Source organism: Triticum dicoccoides, chromosome 1A (genome assembly GCF_002162155.2).
Source record: "Triticum dicoccoides isolate Atlit2015 ecotype Zavitan chromosome 1A, WEW_v2.0, whole genome shotgun sequence".
In the NCBI taxonomy this organism is placed as follows: domain Eukaryota; kingdom Viridiplantae; phylum Streptophyta; class Magnoliopsida; order Poales; family Poaceae; genus Triticum; species Triticum dicoccoides.
In genome coordinates this window covers 83,835,909-83,855,056 of record NC_041380.1, presented here as the reverse complement: position 1 = coordinate 83,855,056, position 19,148 = coordinate 83,835,909, and the positions used below count along the sequence as shown (strand labels likewise).

The 19,148-nt window shown below is 45.2% G+C and overlaps 1 protein-coding gene across 1 annotated transcript; it reads left to right on the top strand.

The window, feature by feature from the left end:
- Positions 1 to 14,958: 14,958 nt before the first annotated feature.
- Positions 14,959 to 18,979, top strand: LOC119364544 (F-box/LRR-repeat protein At3g59190-like). The gene is made up of 3 exons (XM_037630028.1): positions 14,959 to 16,138; positions 16,214 to 16,348; positions 18,331 to 18,979. Exons 1-3 carry the CDS (start codon positions 15,059 to 15,061, stop codon positions 18,742 to 18,744), a joined length of 1,629 nt encoding a protein of 542 aa, XP_037485925.1. The 5' UTR covers positions 14,959 to 15,058; the 3' UTR covers positions 18,745 to 18,979.
- Positions 18,980 to 19,148: the final 169 nt, after the last annotated feature.

The window sequence follows — 19,148 nt, the reverse complement described above, 5'->3', positions numbered from 1 at the left end:
CTACCACCACCTTCGGTTTCACGTTGAAGGTCTTCAGCCATAGGCCGAAGTGGGGCTTGATGTGGAGGAAGGCCTCACACACGATGATAAACACCAAGATGTTGAGGATGAAATTGGTGGCCAGATCATGGAAGTCCAGCCCGTAGTAGAACATGAGCCCGCGGACAAATGGGTGGAGGGGAAATCCCAGTCCGCGGACGAAGTGGGTGAGGAATACAACCCTCTCATGGGGTTCTGGAGTAGGGACGATCTGCCCCACGTCTGGGAGCCGGTGCGCGATGTCTGTTGCCAAGTATCCGGCTTCCCGGAGCTTCGTAATGTTCTCCTCCGTAACGGAGGAGACCATCCACTTGCCTCCCACTCCGGACATGTTTGGAATGGCTTTGCGGAGAAAATGAGAACTTGGGCGCTAGAGCCCGAGTGTGCGAGAATGGATGGGCAGGGGAAGAAGAAGGCGTGGGTGAAAAAGAGGAATCCTTGTCCCTTTATAAAGGCGGTAAAAACTGTGCGCCTCCCTACTTGCCCCATAAAATCGCTTATTCCCCAAGCACCGTGATTGATGGCACGGTTGGGTTACCCATATCCGTATTGATGAGAATCCCGTGATAAGGGGAACACGATCTCTGCTTCGACAAGACGTGCCAATAAAACCGCCTCGCAACATGTGCAGTGGCAGGCAGGGAGAAACGGTTCGTAATGACCGGGACATGGCAGGACGTCATGTTATAAAAAGTTGTCAGCATATTAGATTTGTGGAATAATATACTCTCTACGGTGGTATGTGGAATTTATTTTGCAGAGCCGGACATGATCCTTGTGTTCAAAATCTTCTATGGAGTACTCAGAGAAGGAACCCGCCTTGCAATGCCGAAGACAATCTGCGCGCCGGACTCATCGTCATTGAAGCTTGGTTCAGGGGCTACTGAGGGAGTCCTGGATTAGGGGGTCCTCGGACAGCCGTACTATATACTTTGGCCGGACTGTTGGACTATGAAGATACAAGATTGAAGACTTCGTCCCGTGTCCGGGTGGGACAATCCTTTGCATGGAAGGCAAGCTTGGCAATTCGGATATGTAGATCTCCTCCCTTGTAATCGAATCTATGTAACCCTAGCCCCCTCTGGTGTCTATATAAACCGAAGGGTTTAGTCCGTAGGACAGAACAACAATCATAATCATAGGCTAGCTTCTAGGGTTTAGCCTCTACGATCTCGTGGTAGATCAACTCTTGTAATACTCATATCATCAAGATCAATCAAGCATGAAGTAGGGTATTACCTCCATCGAGAGGGCCCTAACCTGGGTAAACATTGTGTCCCCCGAGTCCGGTTACCATCAGCCTTAGACGCACAGTTCGGGACCCCCTACCCGAGATCCGCCAGTTTTGAAACCGACAATGACCACCACCGAATAGCTACACTACAGAGGTCTCATCAGGAGTGATGTAAGACGTTCCACCCTCGGCACTCGATGGTAACTCTGCAAAGTCGTTCAACTATGGGGGTGATGTGCGGTGTCGGGGCCTGGACATCGATCACGTTGATCGAGTCATCGAACATAAAGTGGGGCAACTGGGACAAGGTGGGGGTCACTGATGGATCACTAACCAACCTATACTAAGAAGTTTGGAATAAGCAGGTAAGGTAACAATAAGCAGGTAACAAAAACAGGCTATGCATCAGAGTAGGATCATACAGATAGCAGTAGCAGTTCTAATGCAAGCATAAGAGGGAAAGAAATGGGCGATATCGAAATGCTCAAGGGGGTTTGCTTGCCTGGAAGCTCTGTTAAAAAGGAAGAAGGCTCATCGAAGACGTAGTCGATCACAGGGGCGACATCGGCCTCGGGGTCTACCGGAGAGAAGAGGGGGAAGAAACAGTAAATACAGAGCAAGAAGATGCATCACTAAGCATTACATGACAATAGGCAGAGCTAGGGTTGTCCTAACGTAGTACTACATGTTGCAGACGGAGGGGATAAACATCCGAGGATGAATTCCCGGCGTTAGACGAATTCCGGACAGGTGGAAGAGAGGGGACGGTTCCATGTTAAGCATGCTAGGGGCATGTGACAGGTGAATGGACCGCGCACTCAGATTCGTTGGATTTTTCTGAGCAACTTTCATGTAGAGAACATTTTCATCGGAGTTACGGTTTATTTTCTATGAATTTTCAAAGTTTTAAACATTTACTGGAATTAATTAAATTAACAGAAAAGAAATATGACGTTAGCATGACGTGTTGATGATGTCAGCAGTCAACAGACTCGCTGACCAGGTCAAACCTGACTTGTGGGTCCCACCTGTCATAGAGAGTGGGGCTAACAGGGGTTTATTTTAATTAGACAGAGTTAATTAGCAGCAGGGCCCCACATTTCAGTGACTGGTTAGGTTAACTAATTATTTTTATTTATAAAAATGTTTTAGTTAGAGGATTAAGTGGTGGGGCCCGTGTGTCAGTGGCACTGAGTGCCCAGTCAGCATAGTTGACCACGGTCAACATGGTCAACTGGGTCCAGGGGGCCCACGGGCAGCGACCCAAAGGTGGGCCCCGCTGGCGCCGGAGCAACGCCGGCGAGACCATCTGCGGCGGCCGAACGCTGGAGACGGCCGGAATCGCCGGCGCATCATTTGAGCCATGGTCGGGCGCGTTCGGAAGCTGACGATCTCGCGCGTCGAATGCTACCAACGTTTGGGCCTGGGAATGGCTGGAACATCGCCGGCGACGAGCGCAGCGGACGGCAGTTCGGGCGTGGACAGGGATCGCACTACGGGGCTCCAAAACGACCACGGTTGGTCGCGTTCGAACGCGGGCTCGATGCCGCGTCGCGCGGTGTGGTCGGCTAGACTCAGGGGTGACCAGAACTGCGCCGGCGACGAGCTAAGGCGGCGCAGGAGTTTGGGCTCTAGTGGAAACGGGGCTAGGAGGAACGGGGAGGCATGCTAGTGGTGGCGTTGGACTCGCACGAGCTCCCGGAGCTCGATGCGAGGCTCAGCCACGTGTTACAGTGGCGAAGGCCAAGACGGCGAGCTCGTCGGCGGCGGTGCGTGCAGGTGCTAGCGGAGCGGCGGCTACGGACGACTAGAGGGGGGTTGGGAAGGGCACGTTCGGTGCAGGAGCTCACCGCGGGAGCGTGGGGACTAGGTAGTGAGCTCGGGGAGGATCGGTGTTGCAGATTGATGGCGAGGTCGTGCGGTGGTTGTAGAGGAGGAAGAGGAGGACTGCGACGGCGGAGGTCCCTCCCGGTCCCGATCCGTTGTCAAGGAAGAAGAGGAGGACCACGCCGGAGCTCCTGGACTTGATGGAGCGGCGTATGGGTGACGGTGGCCGCGGCTACAACTAATGGCGATGATGGTGGCGCTCGGGCATTCGCCCAAATCAAAGCAGAGAGGGGGCGAGGGGGAATCTGATGGGGAGAGGGAGAGGCGGAGCGGGGCAAGTGGTGAGGTGAGTGGGAGAGGGGATCAAGGGGGCGTTGGCTGCCCTATCCCCTCGTCGGAGCCGGCAAGGGGGTCCGGTGGAGATGCGCGCGCGGTCGCTCGCGTCGTGGGGAGGGGGAAGACGACAGGGGGGGAGTGGGCCGGCTCGGGTGGGTTAGGTGGGCTGGCCCAGGTGGGTTCGGTCCAGGGAGGGGGTTCCTCTTTCCTCTCCCTTTTCTTTTTCTTTTTTTTAAGTTTTGCTTTTTCTTTTTAACAACTTTCTATTTTAGCTATTTTAGGCCATTTAGACACTTTGCAAAAATGTTGGTTCACCACCAATATTACCAGAAGAATACTTTCCACATGATGAACATTTTAGTTTTCATGTTTGAGCATTTTTGAATTTCACACATAATTTGAAATTGAATTCAACTGGAATTTTTTCATGGAATATTGATCAAAGTGACTAAGCACTGTCATAGCAAGATGATTAGCTTGATCTCAGGGATTGCTGTAGCATCATTACACTGGGGTGTTACCTGGGCTTCCTCAAATGCCCTAGGTCTTTGTGAGCAAGCAAGTTGGTTGCACACCCACTTAGTTTCTTTTGATGAGCTTTCATACATTTATAGCTCTAGTGCATCCGTTGCATGGCAATCCCTACTCCTCGCATTGACATCAATTGATGGGCATCTCCATAGCCCGTTGATTAGCCGCATCAATGTGACACTTTCTCCTTTTCTGTCTTCTCCACACAACCCCCATCATTATATTCTATTCCACCCATAATGCTATGTCCATGGCTCACGCTCATGTATTGCGTGAAAGTTGAAAAAAGTTTGAGATTACTAAAGTATGAAACAATTGCTTGGCTTCTCATCGGGGTTGTGCATGATGAGAGCATTTTTGTGTGACGAAGATGAAGCATAGCCAAACTATATGATTTTGTAGGGATGAGCTTTCTTTGGCTATGTTATTTTGAGAAGACATAATTACTTGGTTAGTATGATTGAAGTATTATTGTTTTTATGTCAATATTAAACTTTTGTCTTGAATCTTATGGATCTGAATATTCTTGCCGCAATAAAGAAGATTACATTGATAAATATGTTAGGTAGCATTCCACATCAAAAATTATGTTTTTATCATTTACCTACTCGAGGACGAGCAGGAATTAAGCTTGGGGATGCTTGATACGTCTCCAACGTATCTATAACTTTTGATTGTTCCATGCTACTATATTATCCATCTAGGATGTTTTATATGCATTTATATGCTATTTTATATGATTTTTGGGACTAACCTATTAACCTAGAGCCCAGTGTGAGTTTCTGTTTTTCCTTGTTTTTGAGTATCGCAGAAAAGGAAAACCAAACGGAGTCCAATTGACCTGAAATTTCACGGAGATTATTTTTGGACCAAAAGAAGCCCACGGAGTATCAGAGATGGGCCAGAAGAGTCCCGAGGCACCCCATGAGGGTGGGGGCGCGCCCTACCCCACAGGGCGCGCCCCCTACCTCGTGGTTGCCTCGGAGACTCCCCTGACTTGTTCCCGATGCCAAAACCTCTTATATATACCCAAACTTCCAGAACATAACCTAGATCGGGAGTTCCGCCGCCAAAAGCCTCTGTAGCCACCGAAAACCAATCTAGACCCATTCCGGCACCCTGTCGGAGGGGGAATCCCTCTTCGGTGGCCATCTTCATCATCCCGACACTCTCCATGACGAGGAGGGAGTAGTTTATCCTCAGGGCCGAGGGTATGTACCAGTAGCTATGTGTTTGATCTCTCTCTCTCTCTCTCCCGTATTCTTGATTCACACGATCTTGATGTATCGCGAGCTTTGCTATTATAGTTGGATCTTATGATGTTTCTCCCCCTCTATCTCCTTGTGATGAATTGAGTTTTCCCTTTGAAGTTATCTTATCGGATTGAGTCTTTAAGGATTTGAGAACACTTGATGTATGTCTTGCATGTGCTAATCTATGGTGACAATGGGATATTACGTGATCCACTTGATGTATGTTTTGGTGATCAACTTGCGAGTTTTGTGACCTCGTGAACTTATGCATAGGGTTTGGCACACGTTTTCGTCTTGACTCTCCGGTAGAAACTTTGGGGAACTCTTTGAAGTTCTTTGTGTTGGTTGAATAGATGAATCTGAGATTGTGTGATGCATATCATATAATCGTACCCACGGATACTTGAGGTGTCATTGGAGTATCTAGGTGACATTAGGGTTTTGGTTGATTTGTGTCTTAAGGTGTTATTCTAGTACGAACTCTAGGATAGATTGAACGGAAAGAATAGCTTCGTGTTATTTTACTACGGACTCTTGAATAGATTGATCATAAAGTATAACTTTGAGGTGGTTTCATACCCTACAATAATCTCTTTGTTTGTTCTCCGCTATTAGTGACTTTGGAGTGACTCTTTGTTGCATGTTGAGGGACTGTTATATGATCCAATTATGTTATTATTGTTGAGAGAACTTGCACTAGTGAAAGTATGAACCCTAGGCCTTGTTTCAACGGATTGCAATACCGTTTTCTCTTACTTTTATCATTAGTTACCTTGCTGTTTTTATATTTTCAGATTACAAAAACCTATATCTACCATCCATATTGCACTTGTATCACCATCTCTTCGCCGAACTAGTGCACCTATACAATTTACCATTGTATTGGGTGTGTTGGGGACACAAGAGACTTTTTGTTATTTGGTTGCAGGGTTGCTTGAGAGACCATCTTCATCCTACGCCTCCCATGGATTGATAAACATTAGGTCATCCACTTGAGGGAAATTTTCTACTGTCCTACAAACCTCTGCACTTGGAGGCCCAACAACGTCTACAAGAAGAAAGTTGTGTAGTAGACATCAGCATGCCTTTGCCGTCCGCCATGGAAGATGGCAAAGAAGCTGATTCCAGTAGTGTGATGTCTACTACAGAACTTTATTCTTGTAGACTCATGATGGGCCTCCAAGCGCAGAGTTTTGTAGGACGGTAGCATTTTTCCCTCAACTGGATGACCTAAGGTTTATCAACCCATGGGAGGCGTAAGATGAAGATGGTCTCTCTCAAACAACCCTGGAACCAAATAATAAAAAGTCTCTTGTGTCCCCAACACACCTTGTAGGACGGTAGCATTTTTCCCTCAACTGGATGACCTAAGGTTTATCAACCCATGGGAGGCGTAAGATGAAGATGGTCTCTCTCAAACAACCCTGGAACCAAATAATAAAAAGTCTCTTGTGTCCCCAACACACCAAATACAATGGTAATTTTTATATGTGTACTAGTTAAACGAAGAGATGGTGATACAAGTGTAGTGATGGTAATAGATATTGATTTTTGTAATAGGAACAATAAAAAACAGCAAGGTAGCAATTGATAAAAGGAGCACAAATGGTATTGCAATGCTTGAAAATGAGGCCTAGGGTCCGTACTTTCACTAATGCAATCTCTCAATAATTCTAATATAATTGGATCATATAACCATCCCTCAACGTGCGATGAAGAATCGCTCCAAATTTCCTATCTAGTGGAGAACATAAGAAGAAATTGTTTGTAGCTATTCTTTCTGATCGATCTATCAAAGAGTTCATACTAAAATAACACCAAATTATTCTTTCTGATCGATCTATCAAGAGTTCGTACTAAAATAACACCAAAGCAAATTCAGATTCATAATACTCAATCCAACACAAAGAACCTCAAAGAGTGCCCCAAGATTTCTACCGGAGAAACAAAAGACGAGAATATGCATCAACCCCTATGCATAGATTACCCCAATGTCACCTCGGGAATCCACAAGTTGAGTGCCAAAACACATATAAGGTGAATCAATATGATACCCCATTGTCACCACGGGTATTCATAGCAAGACATACATCAAGTGCTCTCAAATCCATAAAATTATTCAATCCGATAAAATGAAATCTCAAAGGGAAAACTTAATTCACAACAAGATAGAGAGGGGAAAACACCATATGATCCAACTATATTAACAAAGCCCGTGATACATCAAGATCGTGACATCTCAAGAACACGAGAGAGAGAGAGAGAGAGAGAGAGATTAAACACATAGCTACTGGTACAAACCCTCAGCCCCGAGGGTAGACTACTACCTCCTCATCATGGTGGCCGTTGAGATGATGAAGATGGCCACCGGTGATTATTTCCCCCTCCGACAGGGTGTCGGAATGCGGTCTAGATTGGTTTTTTGTGGCTAGAGAGGCTTGTGGCGGTGAAACTTCTGATCTCCCGACTTTCCTAGGGTTTTTGGAATATTTGGAAACTTATAGGGCGAAGAGGCGGTGCGGGAGGCCACCGAGGTGGGCACAACCCACCAGGGTGCGGCTGGGCCCCCAGGCGCACCCAGGTGGGTTGTGCCCCCTTGGGAAACCCCTCTGGTACTTCTTTGGACCAAGTTGTGTCTTCTGGTCCATAAAAAATCCCCAAAAAGTTTCGCTGCGTTTGGACTCCGTTTGGTATTGATTTTCTTTGATGTAAAAAATAAGCAAAAAACAACAACTGGTACTGGGCATTATGTCAATAGGTTAGTCCCAAAAATGATATAAAGTTGCTATAAAATGACTGTAAAACATGCAAGAATGATAATATAATAGCATGAATACTTCATAAATTATAGATACGTTGGAGATGATGCTTCCAGCTCGGATGCATAATCATGAATACTTCATAAATTATGCAAGACGTGAAGCGCATGCAGTACTCTGTGGATGATGCTTCCAGCCCGGATGCATAATCATGAGAAGTTAATTAATGGGTAAGGAATCAAGCATATATAATATATGCTTCACTAGAGTTCAACAAAGGCACATGTGCAAAAGAAGAAGAGTTCAACAAAGGCAAATAATAAAATGATTTCTTTCTAACCACCACTCGCTAACTTGATCACAGAGAGAAACCTCAGGGCAGCTCCAGTGTGGATCATCAAATGAAGGGCATAAAATAAAAACGAATAGTGGGCGAGGTGAAAGCTATCCAACCGGAGGGAAAAATGTTTGTCCCTTGTTTGGCCTCCTTCCTTTGACATGGATATCTAGCTCAATAGTGAACAAACCATACATTTAAATAGTTGCAAACCTATGCAATCACAACCAAAAGCATTGGATGTTCAACAAGTATTTACATCCATCGTTCCCTAAAGCTCTGGTCCGGTTGCCCATGCCAAAGGTCCCAATTTTCGACCTCATTTTCACCCACCATTTTTGCATGGCACTTCAACATGGTAGCATGGTAGTCTTGTGCAAACTTCGCCGCATCTGGATCCAAGTTTGGACACAAAAGTGGCTTTCATCATAGGCTTATTCTCCTCAAGTTTGAACTTCTTGTTTTGCATGTCCATGAAGAAGCCAAACCTCTCCATCTTCTACTCCTCCTTGACCTCATAGAGTTTGACATATGCCTCCTCCTTCTTGACCATGACTTCATCAAACTTCTCCATTATCTTGGTCATCGCCCCTTCTCGCTTCTCTTTGTCCACCCCCACTTCCTCCCTGGTTCCTAGGCCTTTTGACTAGAGCAACCGCTTATTTTTTGGATCATCATCTTCATCTTAATTTGCCGTGGTGGTCTTGACGGAATAGCAATAAATGCAAGCCACTTGATTTGCTCATTTGTCTTGCGCGCCCGTGGTGGTCTTGATCGAGTTTGCATTTATTCATCCAACAATGCATAAATATGAAGTCCTTGTTCTCCGTTCTTGTGGTTCAACATGCACACACCGAGTTATCCAAGGAATACAATAGCATGGTCAATAACTTACAAAAATGAGAAAATTAGTCAAATGACCACCACATAGAGCAACAAGCCACATAAATTGTGAGTCTTGATGTGCCACCCCACTAAGATGCCGGTTATCACTCGTTTGAAGAATTCGCAAAACTTGTTGACAACCTCTTGAATAATGTGCCATTGATGGCCTAGCAACTTCAGATTGCAATCATGTATCAGTTACGTATGAATTGGATTATATATTTTTCTTCTCATGAAACCAATCAAGCACACTTCGCCAAAATGTCATGCGCTTTCGCCCTATATATGTCAGGAACAGGTCCACACTAGTGGTAAACCACACGTCACATATCAACTCATCCTCCTTGTAGGAGTATGTGGATCCATGCTCTTCTTCTTTGGGTCTGCGCCCAGCGGCTAGTAGTCGTTCGGTTCAAAGTAGAGTTGCTTGGTGCACACCTACTGGGTGTTCGACTACGTCTATTGTTTCGGCTGGGAGTTATCCACTTGTCATCGTAGCCACTTCTGTCATGGATAATGTTCATCATCCCTCATCATTTGCCGCTGCTGCACTTGGTTGAGTCATTCTGCCAAACAGTGAGCGAAGACTGATAGATGAGAGATCCATAATTGATTTCCGTGGCTGATTGCTCCATGAAGTAGTCATCTTTTAGATCGACAGAAAACGACGCTCAATGGCCAGAGGTAAAAGAGGTCATGGACTGCTGCAGTGATTTATGGATGTAGGACGTACCGAGGTGTTGGGTGGCTTCAACTGGGCGGCTCAGAGCTGCGATTGACTAGGCGGCATTGGCTTCTCCACCACCTTCTTCCGCTTTCAAGGATGAGCTACAACCTGACCCTCTTCCACCGTTTTGTCTGCCTTCTTCTCTTGCCTTGATGTGTTAGCCTTGGCGTAGCGCAGTCGTGACCTCCATTTGGTCCGGGTCCTGCGGGATGATGAACATCATCTTCGACTCCTCTAACGTCTCCATAGCGGTGGCAGATGACAAAACAGGGGAGGGCGACAGCACTTGTGGCAGAGGCATCAAGAGGGGTGGGTTGTCGCTTGGGAGGACGGGCAGGATTGTGACAATGTGCAGGCTCCGATTCGGTTTTGGGTGGGTCCATGATGTTGGAGTCCAACATTGCGGACATTTGGACTCCCACAAACCGATTTGGTGCCGATCTGCAGGGTTTCAGACGTGCGGACCGATCTGGACAATTTCAACAAGTATCCTTAGATGGCTAAAAGTATTCATACGGCCCGGTCCAAACATTGGCGGGATGTTTGGTGATCCGCGTTGGAGTTGAGCTAACATTTTTGGTCATTCTATACTAGTTATCCCCTACTTTTCAAATGGACCACTAGATGTAGCATTCACTCGTCACAACATCAAGATAACTATTAGCTAGTCAAGAAAAACACACCCTGATAATGGACTACTTTATCCAAAAACGAAATTGGACTTAGGATTCTTCAACTCCGCTGCAACGAAGGGGTAATTGTCTGATACCTCCTCCTTAGTGCTCTTTGCGCCACATAGTGACGTAAAGCTCACGCTCCCATCTCACATGGGCCAGCCCAAAAACGCGAGCTGCTCGCATGCTCGGTCATCACCCCATCGCTCACTTGGTTGATGGCTGACTGGTCGACCGTTGACTTTTGAAAAAATATCATGGATTTGAAAAAAGGTTCATTAATTTGAAAAATGTTCATGAATCTGAAAAAATCATGAATTTGAAAAAATCATGAATTTAAAAAGGAGTACACAATTTGAAAATATTTAGGAATATATAAATATTCAGAATTTTAAAAATCACTAATTTGGAAAAAATTCATGAGTTGGAAAAAAGGTCAGGAAAATAAAAAAGATATCACAAATTTGAAAAAAAAGTCGAATTTAAAAAAAGTTCATGGATTTGGAAACATGCTCGTAGATTTAAAAAAAATGTTTGTGAATTTGAAAAGGCTCACCAATTTGAAAAATGTTCATGATTTTAAAAAGTTTGAATTAGAAAAAAGTCTATGGATTTGAAAAAAATAACAAATTGGAGAAAAGTTTATGAATCTAAAAATTGTTCCTAAATTTGAAAAAGTGCAAGAATTTAGAAAAATTTCATGAATTTGAAAAAGGGTCCATGAATCTGGAGTGAAGTGCACTGTAGGTCCTTAAACTATTTCAGGGGTGTCACATAGGTCCTCAAACTATGAAAATCGTCATTTAGGTCCTCGAAGTACAGTAAGTGTGTCATCCAGGTCCAAAATCTCACTAACCCCCTCTAAATGGCCAGCTGGCATGGTGAACAGTGCGAAAAATAAAAAATATGAACAAAAAAATCTGAAAATCTTTGGCATCAAAGATACCCCTGGTGCGTGAATAGTAAAAATGTTCATTAATTCAAAAAAATGTTCACGAATATGGGAAAAATATTCGCGACTTTAAAAAAGTTCACAAACAATAAATTTGAAAATATGTTCGCGAACCACAAATATTGTTCGTGGGTATGGAAAAAAATGTTCGCGAACCACAAAAAATCCTGACTTTAAAAAATGTTAGTGAACTTTTTATTAAAGTCGCAAATATTTTTCCGAATTCATCGTTCGCGAACATTTTATTAAAGTCACGAATATTTTTTCCAAATTCATTGTTCGTGAACATTTTTTGAAGTCATGAATATTTTTTCCAAATACATCGTTCGCAAACTTTTTTTAAACTCGCGAATATTTTTCCCAAATTCATCGTTCGCGAACATTTTTTTAAAGTCGTGAATATTTTTTCCAAATTCACCGTTCGCGAACTTTTTTTAAATTCACGAATATTTTTTTGAAGTCGCGAATATTTTTTCCCAAATTCATCGTTTGCGAACATTTTATTAAAGTCACAAATATTTTTCCAAATTCATCGTTCGCGAACTTTTTTTGAATTAATGACATTTTTAATGTTCACGCGCCAGGGTCTCTTCGATGACAGAGGATCTCAGTTTTTTGATATTTTTTTATATTTATTCTTTGTCGTGTACTGTTCATCACGCATAGGAATTCAGGACGGTTTGCCGCGTACTGTTACGGTTACTGTTTATGTGCCAGCTGGCCAGTTAGAGCCTGTCAGGGAGATTTTGGACCTGAATGACACACTTACTGCACTTTGAGGACCTAGATGACGATTTTCATAGTTCGAGGACCTACGTGATATCCCTGGAATAGTTCAAGGACCTACAGTGCACTTCACTCATGAATCTGAGAAAAGTTCATGAATTTGGGATTTTTTGTGTATTGGACAAAAAAGAAAAACCAAATAAACTCAATCATGGAAAAACTAGAGAAAACCCGCCATAGGTAAAAACGAGTGCAACCATCTAGAAGGTTTCCAAAATCGGTGATAAATGAATTTGAAAAAAGTGCAGGAATTCCTTTTTCAAATTCATGTACATTTGAAAATCTTCTAGATTGTGGAACCATCTAGAAGGTTTCCAAAATTGTGAATTTGAAAAGGTGCATGAATTTTTAAAATGTTCATGATGTGTAGGTGTTGGGTATGGTTACTGCGTTAACCAGTGCACCAAGTGCCAAATAGGAAAACACCAATTGCCTACCTAAACTTAATATACTCAAAATTCATGGTTACAATCTTTTACAGCGACGGGGACAAGATGTGAGAGGTTAATATCACGAGGAGATCTAACCATCCACAACCGAAGTTTGTTGTTCATCATCTGCTACAGGTTAGCATTTTGTAGAGTGCATGCGGGTGAAGGCCACGTGCCAATTTCTCCATGTGCGTTGAAGTGTCATGAACATGATTGTGCTACGAAGCACAATGCTCCATATTTGGTGATAGGAGGAGATCGCAAGCCACGCTATGTTCCATATTTGGTGATAGGAGGAGAGTGCAAGCCAAATGTCTTCGACGGGCATTGCAACACAAAATGTTGATTGCCAAGGACTAGAAACCAAACAACTCAAAGGAGGAGGACAAAAAAAGAAGTCGTCAAACTGTGTTAGCTGGTGATAGTGAATAAATGGCAGTTGGCGAAGTCGAGGAAGGTGATGTTGTTACAGAAGGCACAAGCCTAGTCTTGGGGATGTATCTGGTGCACCGGGGCAATTTGTGCTACCAGTGCACCGGTCGCCCATTGCACATTCAAAAATATTCGAAAAAAACCTGGAAAAAAATCTAGTGCATTGACACAATATCAACGCATGTTGTCACAAAAATTTAAATCAATATCTGAAACATTGGTCGAGATACAAAAATAATAAATTTGAGACTGAATAGTACATAACACGAGTTGGGCTTCAGTTTTGGCCCATTAGCACACTGATGTCAAATTTGTCATTTTTTTATCTTGAGCGTTGTTTTGAATTTTGATTTGAGTTATCATGACAACATACATTGATGTTGTGTCGATACACTAAATTTTTTTCAGATTTTTTTGAATGTGCAACGGGGTCCGGTGCATCGGTAGCACCAATTACTTTGGTGCACCAGATACGTTCCCGCCTAGTCTTACCCTGTGGAAGAATCCACATGATCTTGACTTTTGTAGGAGCGAATAAATCATGGAGAGGCATGCCGCACCTGGAGGAGCGAATCAATATGTACCATCAACAAATAGCGATACACCATGCGATTACTTGCTCAACCGGCACATCCAACATAGAGAGACACGAAAGCTCACCTATTGAACATTGGAGGAAATAGCGAATGCTCTCGGCCCTCCCATGCACCCGTGGTAGGTGGAGCTTTGGGCTTTAAATTTTGTGCATAAAACTCCTTGAAAGAGTCCTGAAATTTTGCCCGTGTCTAGGGCTTCAATGCTCACCATCAGATTCATGATTCAGCGGTCGAGGAGCTCTCATAACATGGAAGCATGGGAGGGCTGGGAGCTCCTGATATTTTCCTATGGACATGCAGCGGCATAGGGAGCAGGACAAGCACTATCGTTCTTGCAAGTTGAGTATTTTCGTCATCTAAGTTGGTAGAAAAATATTTTTATTTTATACAAAAGCCGGTGTTGTCTGAATTCAAGACTTTTTTTTGACAACTAAAGTTCCTTCTTTATTCATTGGTGATAACACTTACATCTTTAAGTAAAAAAAGAAGAAGCTCATTAGGAGCCATTTCAATCCACTCACTGCAGAATTTAGATCTAACTACACTAGCTAATTCATGAGCAACAACGTTTGCTTCTCTAGGACAGAATTCAAACCGAATTGAACTAAACTCACATGCCAAGTGGTAACAATCATTAATGATGGCTGCTGCATTGCCCGCATACTGATCGTCTTTGGTCATAATCTCTATTAGTTCTAAGCTGTCGAAATTAACAACAAGCCTGTTACACCCTGCCGAAGAAGAGAGTTGTAAACCAAATTTAAGAGGCAATGCCTCTGCGGAAAGAGGATCATAACATGACTTTATTAATTTGTTCCCAGAAACAATAAAGTGACCTCTGTCATCTCGTATGACTTCTTCCATAGCTCCATGTAGCGCGTCATAGTCGAAGGCAGCATCTACGTTCAGCTTAACAAAGCCATTAGGTGGGTTTCTCCGTCCGTCCTTCTTTAGTACTGCCTTTGGGTCACATGCAAAATTTGAGCATCACTCACATTTTGTTCCTTTTTAGGGCAATCCACATTTTATTCAAAACTGGTCGGACTTGAGTGAAATCCAAATGTCAATTTTGGGGAAACACCCGGGACCCAGCCTCTACATCCCAGCCCGGCGTGGCCCAGCAACCTGACTAGCCTTCGACGCTGCCCGTTCCGGCTCCCCACTCTTCGGTCCCAGACTCCCAGTTCCATCCCCATTTGCTGCATTCGAAATTCCCCATCCCAGATGCCCAGCACTCTCCGCCTAACCAATCTCCACATATGAGGAAGAAGAAGGCGGCGGCGGCGCCGGCGCCTGTACCCGCGGCTGCCAAGACGAAATCGGCGGCAGCGGTGCCCGCGGCTGCTAAGAAGAAGCCCCTGGCGGCCAAGAAGAAAGCGGCAGCGGCCGTACCCGCGGCCAAGAAGAAGGCGGCGGCGGCGGCCAAGAAGCGCGCATCCGGTGGAACGGCCGGGTGCAGGCCACGGAAACGGGCACGGGATGACAACGGCGACGGCGATCTCATCAGCAACCTTCCGGACGCCGTCCTCTGCACCATCATCTCCCTCCTCCCCACCAAGGACGGCGCTCGCACGCAGGCCATCGCCCGCCGATGGCGCCCCCTCTGGCGCTCCGCGCCTCTCAACCTCGACGCCAAGAACCTCAGCACCAATGATTTCAAGCAGCCGCGCCGCCGCCAAGGGCGTCGACCGTCGACGGAATCCATCATCTCCAGGATCCTCGCCGACCATCCTGGCCCTGCCCGTCGCTTCGACATCCGATTACCCTGCATCTCCCCAACAAAAAGAGAGTACGCCAAGAGTGTTGCTCAGATCGCGAGCTGGTTCCAGTCTCGGAGCCTCGACAACCTTGAGGAGCTCCATATCCACTTCCCAATCTTGCGACTAGTAGGTCCGAACCCCCTGCTCTCATCTGTGCTCCGCTTCACATCAACTCTTGTCGTGGCCACTGTTGGCTACTGCGATGTCTCAGATGAGATCGCTCCTTCATTGAATTTCCCCATCCTCAAGCATCTCACTCTGCGTTACGTTAACATCTCCGTGGGTTCATTCCATGGTGTTCTTTCCGCCTGCCATGTGTTGGAGACCCTATCTCTGGATGGAAATTCTTATAATGGCTCCCTCCACATTAGCTCGCGAACTCTTAGGAGCATCTGCTTCAGTAATTGTCATATGGGTAAAAGCGAATTGGTTATTGAGGACACCCCTCACCTTGAAAGGCTGCTTTGTCCATGGTTGGACGGCGAGGCTATCCGGGTAAGCAGGGCACCTAAACTGGACATATTGGGCCCTTTGTCACCTTGCATCTCCAATATTCAGATTGCAAACCTAGTCTTTCAGGTAGAAGTATCCTACTCAACTCTTGCACTTGGCATTCCTTCATATATTAGTTTTATGCTCATTCTTGTTTTACAGGGGTTGGTTCCAACCAGCTTCAACAATTTGATATGCACAGTGAAGGTTCTGGCTCTCGAGTTTTCTTGCGCTGATTTGAATGCGGTTCTTGACGTCCTCAGGTTCTTCCCCTGCTTGGAAAAGCTTTATGTTATGGTGAGTTTTTATACTTATTTGCTTGCTTTAAATGTCAAAATGAAAACTGATACTTGAAAAAGAACTGATTGACACGTAATTTATAGTCTAGTTAGGGACGAGGGGAATTGGTGCCGAGCCCAGCTGATCCCGATATCATTGCATTACATTCTGGACTCGGGATCCGGGAAAATAGCCCTGACACGTCTGCCGTTGGAGTTTAGAAAATGTGGATAGCCGACGAATATGGACGGAACAGTGCTGCGTACGTGGGGCCGAGGGACGTGGGTGGGCTGACGGAAACGTGCGTGCCGTCTGGTCTGTGGACCAGGACGTCGGTGGTTTTCCCAACACATGGATCAAATAAGCATGGGAAAGCTGAGCCGTCGCACAACAGCGCCGTTCCAAACAAGCATGATGTGGGTCAGTCTGGAAACCCTTGCGGGCACGTGTCTTCGACCGGTGCCGACCGACCCTCCTTAGAGCTGTATTACAGCAAAAAGAGCGTTTTTGCCTATTTTTGGAAAAATCACAGTCGGAACAAAACATAAACTGAAACACACAAAACATTAACATTAATTCAGTTTGGCCGCCAAAGAGCTTTGTTCCACATCCAACTAGACATTACATTAATCCTAGTACAACATATCTAATACTGTAGTTGGGAAACACGCTTAAGAGTCCCTCACCCTTCCTTCATGTCGGCCCTAAAGAACACCGGAAGGGACTAATTGGCACTGCGAAAGAACATAGCGACGACATACAGAAGTAGAACGGTAAGCATGATGTTGATGGCTGCAAGCAGGACAGCTGCAGCTGCAAGCCCCTGGGATACAGAAACAGCTGTGATGGCGGAGACCGGCCTGAGGACTTGATTCACCGTGACGGGTTGCGCCCGCGTGGCTTGCTGGTTCTGGTTATGAGGATGAGCTATGTGCACCACAGGGTTGCTCTGGTGTCCATGTCCCGCCATGGGGACACACAGCTGGGCGTTTGGGTACCAGGCGGCTTTAGCTGGACATGGGCAATCTTGAGCGTGGTCGTTCTTCTGACGTACTTGTGCTGGAATTCGAAGAACCGACACTCGCGTGCCCGAAAAATCAGATCGACAAGGTCAGCTCGACATCTAAGAGGGGCAGATGAGATCAGAAAGTATAATGATTGCATGGGACAGATTTACTTACGTCATAGCGGAAGCACTTGTAGAAGCGATGCCCGGCCCATTTTCCCGTCCCTGCGACCTTGGTGTTAATCTCCGCCCCGCAAAAAGGACATGGGATGAGAGGAAGAAGATGGTCTGGCCTCTGGCGGCACAGGAAGAAATGAAGAAGACGTGTCAGACATGGCGGCCGGAGTGGGCACTCGATGTAGAGGACGAGATGAAATGGGGATTTTTTTGGTTGGGTGCGGCTGGATGTGGAAGACGAGTCCGGTGGGCGGTGGGTAGGTGCATTTAAAGCCAGCCTTCCTAGTTGCCGTTTGCAGTCCGTCTGCTGGACTGGGTCAGCATGGCTCAGATATGTTGCCGAGCCATCGGGCTTCTGCTTGTTCCGCATCGCAGCCGTGACGCGCCGTTGCAATGAATGCGTCCTACCGTTCATTGCGAAAAGGAAATATATGACTGCAGAATACACTGGATGGCATGAATCCGCATGAGAATCGTTGGTGTAGATTACGGGATCATCTGAGCCCGGGCTCAGAAACGAATTTTCCGCAATTACTTTAACATCATCTTTTAAGTCTTCTTTCCTTTTACAGTGGAATGAATACTTAGAGACAGACACTATAGGAAAAATAAATGAAGCCGAGTATGAAACATACTCGGCGAACACCGTTTTAACCTCGGCGACGTGTAAGCCAAGTGTTACACTCGGCTTAGCCTACTTGGCTTAATGTGTATTTGGTACTCCAAAAACAATTGATTGACATGTATAATCTAGTCTAGTTGGCAATTACTTTAAAGTTTTAAAATATGTATCCTATAAGTCTTATTTCCTTTCCAGTGGAACAAATACTTAAACACAGAGATGAACAATGTGCGTCATTATGACCCACAAGATCCAATCAAATGCCTTGAGACCCATCTCAAAACACTAGTCTTGAAGAATTACAAAGGCGACAAGCAAGATGTTAGCTTTGCCAAGTTCTTTGTTCTGAATGGGAAAGTGCTAAATGAGATCAAATTTGGCGTGAGTGAGAAGTTCAACGAGAAATGGGTGGCTGATCAACACAGGCTGCTAGGAGTGGAAAGTGAAGCTTCTCCAGACCTTGAGTTTAAACATTGTTCATACTATTTTCGCCATTCAGATACCCATGACTTGTCAATTGCCGATCCCTTCAACAACTCTTTTCTAGCTGAAGATGATGCCCTTCCAGTGATATCATGTTCTTCCAGTTCTGACGAGGATAGCACCTGAAGACCGTGTTGTCTTTTGCTCGTTTTTATGGTGCCGATGCCTGAATATTATGTTGCTTCAGTTCAATGCTTGTTCTCTGTTTGTAGTTTGATGTTCCTTTGTAATTCCCAGGATGGTATGTCATGGAACTAGTTCACTCTCAAAAGTTGTAACTGTGAGCTAGTAAACTCAGGATCAAACTCCTCTCTTAACATGTCTTTTGTCTGAGAAAGGACTACTCAGGTTTCTCCGTTTCTGTCAGCAATGCATTCTTGGTGGTCAGATGTTGCACCACTCGAAATCAGAAACTCATGAAACCTCTCAGTAGCTCTTTTTCACACAAGCAAAAGTTCGACTTGCTACTGACTTTTTGGTTCCCTTTCAGTTCGATGTGCTTAAAGCGAGAATAAAGTGGTTGCAGAGAT

Coding starts and splice junctions, on each gene's coding strand:
- LOC119364544 (XM_037630028.1), top strand. CDS start 15,059: ATGAGGAAGAAGAAGGCGGCGGCGGCGCCGGCGCCTGTACCCGCGGCT. Junction 16,139..16,213: donor TTGCAAACCTAGTCTTTCAG/GTAGAAGTATCC, acceptor CTTGTTTTACAG/GGGTTGGTTCCAACCAGCTT. Junction 16,349..18,330: donor TGGAAAAGCTTTATGTTATG/GTGAGTTTTTAT, acceptor TTTCCTTTCCAG/TGGAACAAATACTTAAACAC.